The sequence below is a fragment of the Centroberyx affinis genome, unplaced genomic scaffold (genome assembly GCF_046629955.1).
Source record: "Centroberyx affinis isolate AG114_WGS23_722 - 3 ecotype Tasmania unplaced genomic scaffold, CSIRO-AGI_Caff_v1 ptg003475l_1, whole genome shotgun sequence".
NCBI lineage: Eukaryota > Metazoa > Chordata > Actinopteri > Beryciformes > Berycidae > Centroberyx > Centroberyx affinis.
The window spans coordinates 108,058-121,780 of record NW_027281435.1 but is presented as its reverse complement, the minus strand read 5'-3'; the positions used below and the strand labels follow the sequence as shown (position 1 = coordinate 121,780).

The 13,723-nt window shown below is 38.9% G+C and overlaps 1 protein-coding gene across 1 annotated transcript; it reads left to right on the top strand.

The window, feature by feature from the left end:
• The first annotated feature begins 1,992 nt into the window (after positions 1-1,992).
• rtn2b (reticulon 2b) lies at positions 1,993-7,773 on the top strand. The gene is made up of 7 exons (XM_071539586.1): positions 1,993-2,005; positions 5,379-5,577; positions 6,423-6,561; positions 6,771-6,840; positions 6,973-7,019; positions 7,425-7,483; positions 7,674-7,773. The coding sequence occupies exons 1-7, from the start codon at positions 1,993-1,995 to the stop codon at positions 7,771-7,773; spliced, it is 627 nt and encodes a 208-aa protein (XP_071395687.1).
• Positions 7,774-13,723: the final 5,950 nt, after the last annotated feature.

The window sequence follows — 13,723 nt, the reverse complement described above, 5'->3', positions numbered from 1 at the left end:
CTGCTCTCTGTAATTCATTACATCATTTGAATGAGGACACTGTCTGCCCATCATGCTATAGTAATGTGATTGGACTCCAGGTGTATGGTGAGCTGATTTAACGTTTAATCACTAAAGCTCACTTGTCACTATCAGGTTGAAACAGCTTGCCATAGGAGGTAAACCCAGCAGAGACCAAACCTCTGGAGCTTTATGAGTTGGGGTATGATCCAGATGCCCAAAACGTTCCATAGCATGATACAAAAAAAAATCTTTATATATTCAATATCGTTCGAATCAGTACATGGTAACTCCAAGGAAGTGGAGCTAAAAATTCCCCCGAGACTCTTTGTATCTGAGATTTGCAGAATCTGGGGAAAACTAAAAGTCTTCATCCCCTTTCTTGCCAAAATGTTGCCATGGCAGCGAGCAGCTTAGGTCAGAAATATGCTAAAATGGAGAGGAGATTCGCCTCTCTGTATATTTTCATATACCGCTGGATAATGAGTGCCCCCTGGCACAATAAGTGTAACTGAGTAAAAAATTACTAGGTGTGGGTGTGAGCTACATAACTGAAAAGACAATTCATGTGAATATGCAGCTATCAGACCCCAACGTTTTTATGGCTTTGGAATTAATTTTGTCCCAACATCTCCAAATATCATTTTCCCTAGCATTATAGTTAACCAATAGTGATTGGCCAAGTGGTGAGACAAAGTCCAAAATGGATATTTCAAATGTCACCATCTAACATATAACCTCTCAATGATGGATAACAAGACAAGCTAAATTAGCAAGTTGTTGCAAAGCTTTTTAGCTTCATCAAACAAAACAAAAGCCATGCTGTGATTCAGTTTCAGCACATCAACATTCATTCATTCAGTATGAATCATTCATACTGACATTCATTCAGTATGAATGAATGTTGATAATCTGGATATTACCTAGACATTGTTTTGGAGACAATGAAATGCCAAGCGAGAATTCTACAATTTTCATTCAACAATTTGAATTACATAATTATGTTTGATTACACAGGGAGCTGATTAAGAAACATTCAGTCAGGTTATATTCATTTATAGCCACCTGGCAGCAACATTAGTAACCGAAAGGCTTGGTATTGGAATCTTAGCTTGTGAGCTCATTACTATAATAAAACTAGAGGACTAAACAATTGCTAGGTTATGATGAGGAGTGAGTCATTTGTTTAAGTAATGAATTCATGTTTCCACTAGATAAGATCATTTTCAAGATGTGATGTATGGCTTGTGTAAAGAGTCACCAGAGAATATATTGCTTGCAAAAAGTTGAAATGTGCTGAAAAGATATACCATTTTCCTAAAATTATGCTTGTTTTGATGGCATGCCTTTGTTTCTTTGAGATAATTAACTCTGCAGAGGGAAGTTGCCTTGTGTCTCAGAAAATGTATCTCTTGCAAGCATTCAAGCTGTGATACATGCAAAGCCTTGATCATTTTCCCTCACTAAAACTAGTCTACTACTCAGTTTCAAATGATCATTGAAGCCCTCTTATAAACTGATTGATTTGTCATGAATGCTGAATGTTCTGTACTTTAACTAGTGGAGAATTTATCCTCTTTATTTCACCCTGCTAATGCTGGTTATGTGCTTGTTATCATGCCTACTTGCAAATGAATATTGCATTAAAAGCCTGTTTCTCACTCACACTTGGCAGAGAAGGCTTGTGGGCGCATGTAGGCCACCAACTGGCTGAGGAACCATGGGTCTCTCTGCAAGCTGAGGGACCGTCTTCACTTAAATACATGCTGACGTCTCAAGTTCCCAATTTGTGTGTGTGTGCGTGTGTGTGTGTGTGTGTGTGTGTGTGTGTGTGTGAATTGAAACAGGGGGTATCCAATACAGGATAAAATTAGGCCAGCCGGGCCTGATATTGCTGACGGAGCTGGGGTGGCCAAAAAAAGCCTGGCGTGGCAGCCAACAGTGGAAGTGCAGGGGAGTCGAAGGCAGGAGAGCAGCAGGATCACCGCTGAAATGGCCACCAAAGGTAAGAAAATAAATGGTGACAGCTTTAAGTAAAGTGAATCAGAACAGACATGGAGGGAATAAGTAGGGAGCGTGAAGCTAGCTGGGAAGGCGGTGAGAGGTGGGAGAGGAAGTGTACATTTTCTACTGGGCAGGTGCTTTGATTAGAGATAGGGTGACCAGTCAAATACTGAGTCTGACTCACACTCGTCTTTCAGCCGGGAGACAGATGGGACAGAATGAGACCTAAATGAGAAGCTGCTGCTGACAGAATATTGTTGTTACATGTTACAATTACTTGTTACATGCTTTGGCAATATTGGTTGTTTGTGAACTGTCATGCCAATAAAGCACCTTGAATTGAAATTGAATTGAATATTGTTGCTTGTTTCATTTTGGCTGACTGGACTGATGACTCCACTGAGATTTAATATGGCTTAGTCTTGACGGATGAATGTACAGTAGGATTGTGTTTCAGGTGAAGGGCTTATAATAGAGAGGAAGGAACTCAAAAGTGTGTGTGTGAGTGTGTGTGTGTGTGTGTGTGTGTGTGTGTGTGATCTGTGTTTTAACAGTTTGTTCAGGGTCTAAATGCCCCTGCAAGGAAAGGAAATTTTCAATTCACTTGATCACTTGTCAGGGCCATTTTTGAGACTTCATTTACAAAAGCATTGCTGTTAGGGTCAGAGTCAGGATTAGGTTAAGGTTAGGAGTTAGGAATAAAAGTAAATCAGTAGAATGATTTAGGACTAACAGTGCAAGGGTTTTATTTATAATTTATGCTTCACCATACTGTTGTGAATCTGTTGCTTGTAAGTGGTCTGTTGGAACACAACTTGTTTGTGTGTGTGTGTGTGTGTGTGTGTGTGTGTGTGTGTGTGTGTGTGTGTAAGATTCCTGGATGTTTGTTTTAATCAGATAATTACCTCTAGATTTACACTGGAGTTAGGTTTCTCATTTGTGGCTTGTGTTGTTGCAGACAGGACTAATAACTTCAACAGTGCAGACTTGCTGTGCACTACTCGTGTGTGTGTGTGTGTGTGTGTGTGTACGTGTACGAGACAAGACTACACTATATACAAGTCATAGTTTGCTTTATTTATTTATTTATTAATTTATTTGTTGAATGTTGCAACTGCATTATCAATTGCAATACATGCAGCTTTTTCAGACCAATTTCAACAAAAGATATGAGCAAAGAAAAGATGCTTATGTTCAAGAGTTCCTTGGTTTCAATATAATGGGAGATTTTTTTTTTAAAGTGCAACCCTGTTTAGGAGGTTGCTGGAACACCTTACTCCCTACTAAGAAAAAGCAAAAGGGCAGCTTTTTGCAAATGGGAAATTGCAGCAGTCAATAGCGTGATTTTGGTGTTTTGTCTTTCTGCTTTGGATTAAAAGTGCAGCCCTAGAGTGTGTGGTTTCACCATTCATTTGAATTGGTATGTAGTATGATATGGTATGTGTCCATGTTTTCCTCTGTGAGAGTGAATCTGTATCTGCCTCTATAGTGGAAATGTAAAACTCCAGTGACTTTACAAATGGAACCATTCAGGTCATCAGTAACTGTGTTTACGTCTGTGCTGTCAGAGCAGGCTGCACATCGTGGGCTACTGGTGAGCTGGGAGTTGAGGCAGGATGATCAGTGTGATCTCTGTGTGGTTGGACACTGTTTGAGGAACTGATCGTACATTTAAAGTCTTGCCAGCCTACAAAGAAAGCTTGTTGACTGTTTTTGGTCTTTTCCTCTCCTTAACGTACAGAGCTTTCTTCTCTTTCTATTCCGTTCTTTCTCCAATAAATCTCTGTTAGCCTTTTTATTTTTTTCATCCCACATATATTTTTTACTTAAAAATTAATTCTGTAAGCTGGTTTCATATTTTCTGTAATATACTGCAAAAACAATGATGCATATTTTGTCATGTGGGTAGTTAGCATATTTAGTGATTTAGTTACTGCCTAATTTTACTCGTATCACTAAGGTCACAAAGTTGATACTGATTTGACACTGTTACACTCTTTAAAGAGCAACTTGCAGGTTAAATATTTTACGAAATTTATACTTAACCTTGTCTGAAAATGACCATTTGAAAAGTTAATGCGGAATTTAATATGTTTTACAAGACATAAGGGCACAAATTCAGAGGAAAAAGTGGCCATTTTGAGCAAAGCTCCTAAAAACGCCTTTTTTTTCTAACATCACGTCATATTACAAGAGAGTCCGTCTCACAGACTCCCTCTACAGTACACTGTGCAGTAGTAGGCGGTAGTGAGTTTGAGTGGTTGTTAGTTTGTGAGTCGGCATTTTTTTCTAGTTTATCTTTGCAATTTACCATTTTTCATGATGGTGAATTATTGTGTTTGTGCAGGTTGCACAAATTCCAGCCTGTCGAGTCCACAATTTTCTTAACAGGAAAAGGGATGGTGCTAGTTTTCGTGCCTGGATGCTTAAAAATTCATGACATTTTCTTAAAAATAGATGTTCATTTTGCTTCTTTCTATCATTAATTGGTACAACATAATAGTGATTCAACCTAAAACCAATTCATGAAACTGGCTACACATGCGGTGTCTGGTAGGTCGTTCCCAGGAGAAACCCTCTGGTCTGCAGGAAGTGATGTGTTTTATGGTGCTGGCAGCAGCAACAGTGGTTTGTTTGGAATAAATAGAAGAAGAACTGGGTGGTTACTAGGGCTGAACAATTAATCCAAATTTTATCTAAATCCCAATATGGACTACTGCAATTTTCAAATCGCAGGAGGCGCAATATTTGTTAAATGCATGTGTGTCAAAGAAATGTGTGTCAAAATACCATTTTAAATTAAATATTGTGGTGCTGCAGAGATGTCCTGGCCTACACATCATATTCTACAGACTTAAGAAAACATCTTTGTTTGGTACAGATCCCCGCAAAAATCACACATGAAAATGAGAATAATGATGTAAAAATTATCATTCCCTCTAATATCGCAAATCATATCGCAATTGCAATATCAGTCAAAATAATCGCAATTAGATATTTTTTCAAAATTGTTCAGCCCTAGTGGTTACCTACAGAGACTCAAACTTCATCAATAGAAAAGACGTCACAGTACTGGACACGTTTGATACACAGGTGATTTCTGGGAAGTGCAGTGCAGAAACACCACAGCAATTATGCTTAGCAACAAAAAGAAGGGATCGCACTGATTATCATGTTGACGTCTACGAAACATGAAATACTGTCTATCTGACTGATGGCAGCCTAAATGAGTAGGGATTCTTCCTGTAGTAACTACGACTACAAACTGAATATCTCTGGCACACATTTACTGACACAATCTTTCTCTCTCATACTCATTTTATTACCCACCACAGACAGACCACCTCCTGTTTCTAACGCGTCTTTCTTTGCAGTTGTGGATCTGGTGTACTGGCGTAATGTGGGGAAAACTGGTGTGGTGTTCACTGGGCTGGTGGTGGGCCTGGCCAGTCTGTTCCAGCTCAGTGCCATCACTGTCCTGTCCCACCTGTGCCTGGGTGTCATGTGCGTGACCGTCCCCCTCCGCCTCTTCTACAAGCTGCTGCACTGGAACACCGGCACCCATCCCTTCCAGTGAGTCTTCTCCATGTCCGTCCAGGTCCAGATAGTTTATAGTTAGTATAGTTTATACTTTATATGTCAGGCCTCTGCTGTTTCATATCACTTCAGTGCATTGTGGTACATGTACCTCTTTAAAAAAATAAGTGTGTGCTTTAGAGAGGTGAAGTCTGATGTGATTTTGTAGGCTGTAAAATTAGCATTTCCGCCATTTGGTGTGTAGTCCGAAATCCCTGTGGAAAATATGAATGGGATTTGCAAGAAACGCTAAAAATAAAATAAATAAAATACTAGCTATGCTATGCTTTGTTCCATGAGATAAAATAGATCAACTAACACCACCTTTGTGAATTTTCACCCTTTAATTACTTGTTGTATCAATTGTTGCTGGCGAAATGCTAATCGATTGGGAAAAGGGACTACAACAGTCGTTAGCCTGTAGCTAGCAACAACTGTAAAACAGAACAACTGGAACAAAACTAACAAACAACTAACAAGAACAAGGCAAGTTCAACTATATATGAACAATAACAACTATAATACCTATTCAATGCATTGCTATTAATAATTTGAATATAGCCTACAACACAGGATGAGACAAGAGGTAAAGAAAGGTGCTCATGTACTTGCTATTGTAGTCTGCTTTTGATTAGCATGTCGTTAGCAAAAATCATTAGTGGATGTATTTTAACCCCTGGAACAAAACATAGTATATCTTGTGGGTATCCGTTCAACACACAACGCCATTATTTTTGACATTTATCAAAAAGCTCATTCATATGTTCCATTGGGATTCTGGACTACACACTAAATAGCAGCGGCCTCCTCCATTATTTGTGTGTGTGTGTGTGTCTCCTCAGGTCGTACCTGGACGAAGATGGCTCTCTGACAGATAAGGAGACAGTGATGCTGGTAGAAGAGGTGGTGCTGCTGATCGCCTTTGCTGTCACAGAGATCAAACGGCTGCTTTTCATCGACAGCCTGATCGACTCTATTAAGGTCTGAGCTCTCTGTTACTACTGAAACTACTGAAATCACCATGTGAGGCAAGCAAAGCTAAAGTATCAACAGCAACTGAACCAGAAAACCTGAAAGCTAAATGTTGAAATGAATCATATTTTAGAAGACCAAGACAGTGTGAATGGTTTACCAGCTAATTGTTACAGGGATCAAGTCAAGTCAAGTTTCTTTTCTCTGCTCTTTCTCAGTTTGTCGTGCTCCTGTATCTGTTGACCTATGTGGGCCTGCTAACCAACGGACTGACCCTGGTGATAGCAGGTGAGTTGCACTCAATGCTTATTCAAACGTTTTCCTCCCTCTGTGTTACTCATTCCTATACTTTCTCCTTCCCTTTAAGAAGATGAATACCATTGTGATTATAATGTTGACTTTGTCCTTTTTTTTTTGCAGCTGTGATCGCTCTTTTCTCCCTTCCTCTATTGTACAAAAAGCAGCAGGTGAGATTAGATTTGATTTTTTTTCTTACAATCAAAATTTGGTCAGTGAATCAAAACCTTCATATATTTATGCAAGGAGAGGACAGAGAAAAGATAAAATAGTAATGGTGAAAAAAGGAGTAAAATAATAAAAAATAACACAATAAAATAATGTCAAGGTGTAAAAATATTTGTGAAAGTGATTTAAAAATAATGCATATTTTTTATTATTTGTTCTCAAGGAGTTTATCAAGAATCAGAATCACAATCGATGGATAATAACATTAGTTTTTTCTGATAAGAATAAATTTTTTTTTAATTAAAAACCTCTATAAAAGGCAGAAAAAGGGGAGAAGTTAGATAAGGAAATGTTTTGAATGCACCACAGCAAGCAGATGACAAACCCATACGTCATTTTGTTGACAGGCACGGATAAGGAGGACGGTTAGAGCGGTGAAGGCTTTCGTAAGGAAAATCAGAAACATGTAAGTGACGCACAGACAGTAATAAATTATTCAAATGGACCTCAGAGTTATTTTTTAGCTCTATGCTCCATAAGTCATCTATTGTTTAAAACTCAGGTTAATATAATTCAATGTTATTCCAATCAAACAATGAAAATCTTTTTGTTTTTTACATTGTGTGATGTAATGTAACGTCTTTTTTGTTTTGCAGGTGTGTTAATATGTATAATAAGGTGAAACCGTCTCCTGCCTCTGCACCCACCCCGACACCTCCTGCACCTGCACCCAAACCGAAAGTGAAGTCAAAGTAATGAGTGTGATGGTGTACTCACTCGCATATAAACGCCCCCAGGAACAGGATTTGGAAAAGGTTGGAATGATGCGTCCTCTTCGGGGCCGCTGGAGGGGCAGCTCTTTTCCTTTTTTTCCACCATGATGTTTGTTTATGGGAGCAAGATTTAATCCACCCTGACAGCTAATACAATGTTGCCATTCAGTCAAGGAGAGGGAGGGGAACTGTATGCAGAGAGGAATTTTATTTATTGAGATGTTTTCTGGGGGCAGCGTTTGATATATCTGGTTCACAGTGGTTCAAAACAGGGCAGAGACGGCACCCCAGAAGCTTGTTTTTACAGTTTACACCATGTTTTCTTATAGAAGCTCTTTAGCAGAATGTCTATTTTAGCATAACTAGCTAACCTTATGTGTTCCCTGTTTAGTTGTAACATTATTCATAATTAAGCATTATTGCTGCATGTATTATTTAATGTTACTTATATTTGATGTTATTTATATATATTTAACGTTAAGGTTTTGTTCTTGCTATGCTATAGAATGAGCTAAACCTGTGAGCTAAACATTAGCAAAAGCTTTCTAACAAGTGACACCCCAATGCAAAAACCCATCTTTAACTTTCTTAATAATGAGCGCACTATTCTCAGTGCACTCATTAGTTGTCCTTAATGAAAGTTGCTGGTTTTGGATAACCTGTCACAGCCAGTGACATCTTCTGCTCTCAGGCCAGCTTGTTATTTTGAAGCTAACGTTGCCAGCTGCCTCATCTGCTCTCAGGGCAACTTGCTGGTGCCACATGTAGCATTTCAACATCAATTAATCGTTACCACATTAATTTTGTGACTTAAGTATAAATTATAGTCAACATTTTTACTTTGCAAGCAATACATAACTTTATTCTTGTTCCACTATTCTAAATACATAGTTTCAACTTTACATTAGCTTACCTTGTTGGAATGGATATTTGCTGTTGACTCTTACCCTACTTCTTGATCTTCAAAACATACACACGTGGAGCGATGGAAGGAAGGGGAAGGGTTCCAAGTGGCAATACTCTTTCCAACAGGAAGCGACGGGGTTTATGGGAAATGGAGTCTTAATTTTGAGAAACACAAAATGCTACACATAGCACCTTTAAGCTATTGCCATTTATGCCTAAATATGTTCTCAGGGAACCTTTCTGGTTTGAGTCTCATCGCTAGCTTCACCTTACTGTTCTCAGGGCAACAGGGCATACCACCTCTGCCCTGTTTTGATTGGATAATTGTGTGAACCAGTCATATACTGCCTTTAGAAGGCATTTCAGTAAATAAAACTATCTATAGATTTTATACCTTTTTTAAGTAATATGTCATCTTCAAACAATGAAAAGCTGAAAGCTGTTTTTTTTTTTTTTTAACTATGGATTGAGATCCAAAAATGAGTCCTGGGCCTACATGTTATGGAGCCATGTCTCAGGTTCAGTAACACACCCACCAGCATCATGAGGAGTAGCAGCACAGAGGGCTAGTGAAGGTTTGTAAAGGGCAAAGTACTGGAGGGGAGGGGTGGCAAACACTGAAAAAAATGTCCATCATAGCATTTAGTCTCATATTCAGTTCCAGTGACTTGTTGATCGTGTTGTTTGCAGACAGATTTTTCCTTTAACGTTCCATTACCTAAATTACCCCAAACCTTAACCACTCTGGTTCCTTGCCTAAAGTTAACCTGATCCTAACTAAATGGCTGTTTTATTTGCCAAAGCTGAGCCAAAACAAGTAGTCGTTTCAAGTTAGCTGCTTAGCCAACAGGCTAATGTTAGCATGCCAGGTGTGATGTTTTTTGGCCATGTGACGCTCTCTCTTAGGGCATTCTAGTGGTCCATGTTTTGGGAATGAAGACATCGCTCTTCACATAGTAACAAGTCTTAATGAGCCTAGAAATCAGATGAAGACATTTAATTTCACATTACGATCCCAGACTTACATTACATTACATCATGTCATTTTTAAATAGTGTTACAACCCCTGAAGATAGGGGCGGCAAATGAGACTTTCTGACGTTTCACTATCAGAAGAAGTAAATATGTACCATATAGTGTGAGAATATGCAAAGCTGTCGCATTCTGTTTACTGATGCCACAGTATACACAAGATAGCATACTGTCAAACAGCTCAGACATGAAGCGACAAAGTTATGCTAACCTAATTTGCAGGCTGCAGATTAGCCCTATTTCTCTCTATTTCTGGGCTCAATTTCTCATAACTAAAGTTAGATTTGTATTCAACGAAAACCTTGACTGTGATCACTTTATGACCTAGTTTTATCATGCATCCTGGATGTTCAGATTGCATTCAAATAGAGGTAAAATCCAGGCATAAATTGACCTAAAATTTACTCAAGGACAGGCATTTGGCCACATGAATAATAAAGTGTGAAATAAACATTTACTTGAAGCTGTGAGATTGTCAAGAGTATGAGAAATAAAATCAAAGTTAAAATATCGTTCATCATTTATGCTCTCAAGCAACCATTTATCATTTAAGAGTAATGGGTTCATGCTATTTATATGTCAATGAGAGCAGGCAGCTGAATATTAATCAAAATCCACTTCCACTGATGTGCATAAAAGTCGTTTGCTCTTCATTTGTGGGATTTTCTGTCTGCAGTCCAATCATAATTCAGCTGAAGACAAATGTGCAAGTAGCCTACCTAGACAGCTACTGCCAAAGTGCCCTTGAGCAAGGCTGTAACCCCCAGTTCCTCCAGCACAGCTGGTTAATGATACAAGACTGTGGTTGTTTTGGGCAGCTCTCAGGTGTGAATGTGTGTGAATGTGAAGCAGGCCAATTCTGAAAAATAGCATGTGTAACAAAACTCTTACCAGAATAAATAAAGTCACACTCAGCCTCCAGAGGTGGTAGTGAAGTCGACTCGAGGTCAATGAATTTGTTCTGCAGAGACAGAGCGCCTAACCACCATGTGTCAAAATCAAATTTATATTAAAACCACAAATTGACTCACAAATAAAGAGTAGCAGACTTTTGATTGAGCTGCCTGCAGGCATTCAGCAATAGATTGCTTAGAGGCTGTTTACCTTGAATGACAAATGGCAGTTGGTATTGCAAGTGACAAATGATGAATGGTAGATAGCAGCGAGTAATAACTAGGGATAGGACGATATGCTTATCTCGAGATACGATTCGGTCCACGATATGGGGTTCACGATTCGAATGCAGAATTATATTTATTTCTGAGCCACAAATCTGTCTAGCAATGCCATTAGCTTGCTAGAATGTAAACAAGATGGAGAGCTTGTGAAACTGTGATGAGCAAGCGTCTCATTTGTGATTCCTACAGCAGAATAAAAAAGTAGCTAATATCGCAATTCATTTTTCTGCCCCACGATACGTATTGTCACATTTTACACATCGTCCCATCCCTAGTAATGACTACAGTAAATGTGGCTCTGTTCATATCAAATCAGTACTGTTTCATTCAAATCTTATGTGAAATTATCAAATTCAGAGAAGACTATATGAATTGAAAAATCACTATTCACATTTGTATCACCTCCAATACAACAACTTTTCTTACTTCCACCCATATTAGCAATGTTTTTTTTGTCTTGGTTGTCATTTTATCTTTTGTTTTAGTTTTACTTTTTCTTTCTATAGGTATTTATTATTTTTTTATTGTCTACTCTGTTGCTCCCCAATAAAAAGTTATTTAAAAAAAAAACAAAAAAAAACTGACCTTGCTCACAGTGTCCAGTGCCTCCAACTGCATCACCTAACAGTTATCTATCATCTACGGAGCCCCTCTGTATGGAGCCCCTCTGTATGGAGCCCCTCTGTATGGAGCCCCTCTGGGGTCACATGGTAGGAAAAAAAAACTTGATGTGTAAATCCGTGCCCTCGGATTCACAATCCGTGCAACGGATTTGTAAACCGTTTCACAATCCGTTCGCACAGTTTACAAATCCGTGCGCACGGTTACATGCACTCTTCTGTTCTTCAGCTAATGGACCTGCCTTGCATGGACCTCAGTGACCACATCCAAGTAAGTTCAATGGTATCTAGATTTAACAGCAGATTTAACGATAGTGAAATTAGTTAAATTGATTTAGCTTTGTGTTTTTGGAGCTTCACAGCTTTTATGTGTAATTTAGCATTTATGCGAACGGATTGTGAAACGGTTTACAAATCTGTTTGCACGGAGTGTGAATCCGAGGGCACGGTTTAGAAATCCGTGCGCACAGTTTACAACTCCGTTCGCAAGGATTTACACATCAAGTTTTTTTTTTCTACCATATGACCCCAGAGGGGCTTCGTAATCATCCTAACAATGATGTTATTGCTCTTCTGTTGTACTCATTGGGAAATTGTTCCATAATTTCCAGAAAGGCTACAGATTTGTCTCCCATACTTATAGAGGAATGTTATCAAAGATGTTTAACAAAGAAAGCATCAAATAAATTTGGAGTTTTGTATTTTCACAAAGATCTATCCATTTTCACAGATTAGCTCCAGTTAATGCATCACTTATGGGTTTGGTCTTGATTGGCAGCCCTTCCCAAACAGCTGGTGCTGTCTGCCATCCAGAATCCAGTGTCCGATATAAAACAGACTTACATGTCAGAAGTGACCTTCCCATCATCTTTCCACAGGCTGTTTTGTGCTCTATAAGCTTCGACAAACACCCCCAAAACAAACCATGTTAAAGTATGTTTCAGTATAGGTAGAAAGATTGCGGCTTAATGGATAGAGCATGACAGTAATACTGACACCCACAGAACAATCTGCACCCATACAGCATGTGCCACTGACCTGAGAATATAAATCATCAAAGAGCTGCAATGTCTCAAGTAATGCTACAAAGTTATTATTGAATAAACTAAAGTTCCCCTTGACTTCTGTCTGTATGTTTGGTTTGACTACATTTAGTGATGATGATCCACCCAGCAAGTAGGAGCTGCGCTGACAGGTTTGACCACTAGGTGTTGCTCTTGGAAAGCTTCAACTACTCGCCTACACAAGAGGACTCAGGAAATCTGTGGCTGTGAAGCAGAGGGACCCAGTGCACCTTTAACTGGCAAATAAATAAATAAATTAATCTAGACAGGCATTTTCCTTGTCATGGTGCTGTGAAGTGTGGCTGTCTGCTTTTCAGCCACAAACATTACATCATCAACACAGTCTGGTGCAAAAAGCCAAAAAGTTTCGGCTATTAAAAACTGCTTTCCCTTCTGTTTTGAGAAGCAGAGTGGATGGCAATGTGACGGTGACCTTGAGATGAATGTCTTTGCAAACACATCAGATAAAACTCTGATCAATAGCAGAAGGTGTTATCAAACTACTGACGCTCTGCTCCCGCAACGCATCTTCAAGGACTCGTCCTCTTGAGGATTGTTTCCCTGTCTAATGACTCAGAGCTTGTGTCTCTTGAAGGCATTGTTTACCTTCAGGAGAGACGCTGAACACTGTGCAAACCCAGCTGATTTCACACGGCAGTTTAACAGATTGGTTTTCCTCTGTTTTTCTTTCTTTTGGTGTCTGAAAATGATTGAAGCTACTTGTGTGCCCCCCCCCCCCCCCCCCCCCAACAACTTACCTTCACTTATACACAATAATTAACTACGTTTTAAACTCACATCAAAGTTCGATTAAAGTCACCAAGTTATTCAGCGTTTATGATTTTGTTTTTTTAAATGTACAATGTCTCAGTGTCCCAGGATGAGAATATCATGCTGCATAATGATTTTCTAATAAAATAAAGACTCTTATAGGCAGAACAGTCTCAATACTGGACCCTAAATTGGAGATTTGTCATTGTTTCTATGTTTAATTTTGATAAGTTCAACATCTTGCCTTTTCATACAATGTGAATTTTGTTAACCATGCGGCTCCATGATGACTAATTCAGCTGTCGATGTAGTTGTTGGATTATTAGCAGAATTTCAAATGGTGTCTGGCTCATTTCATAGTT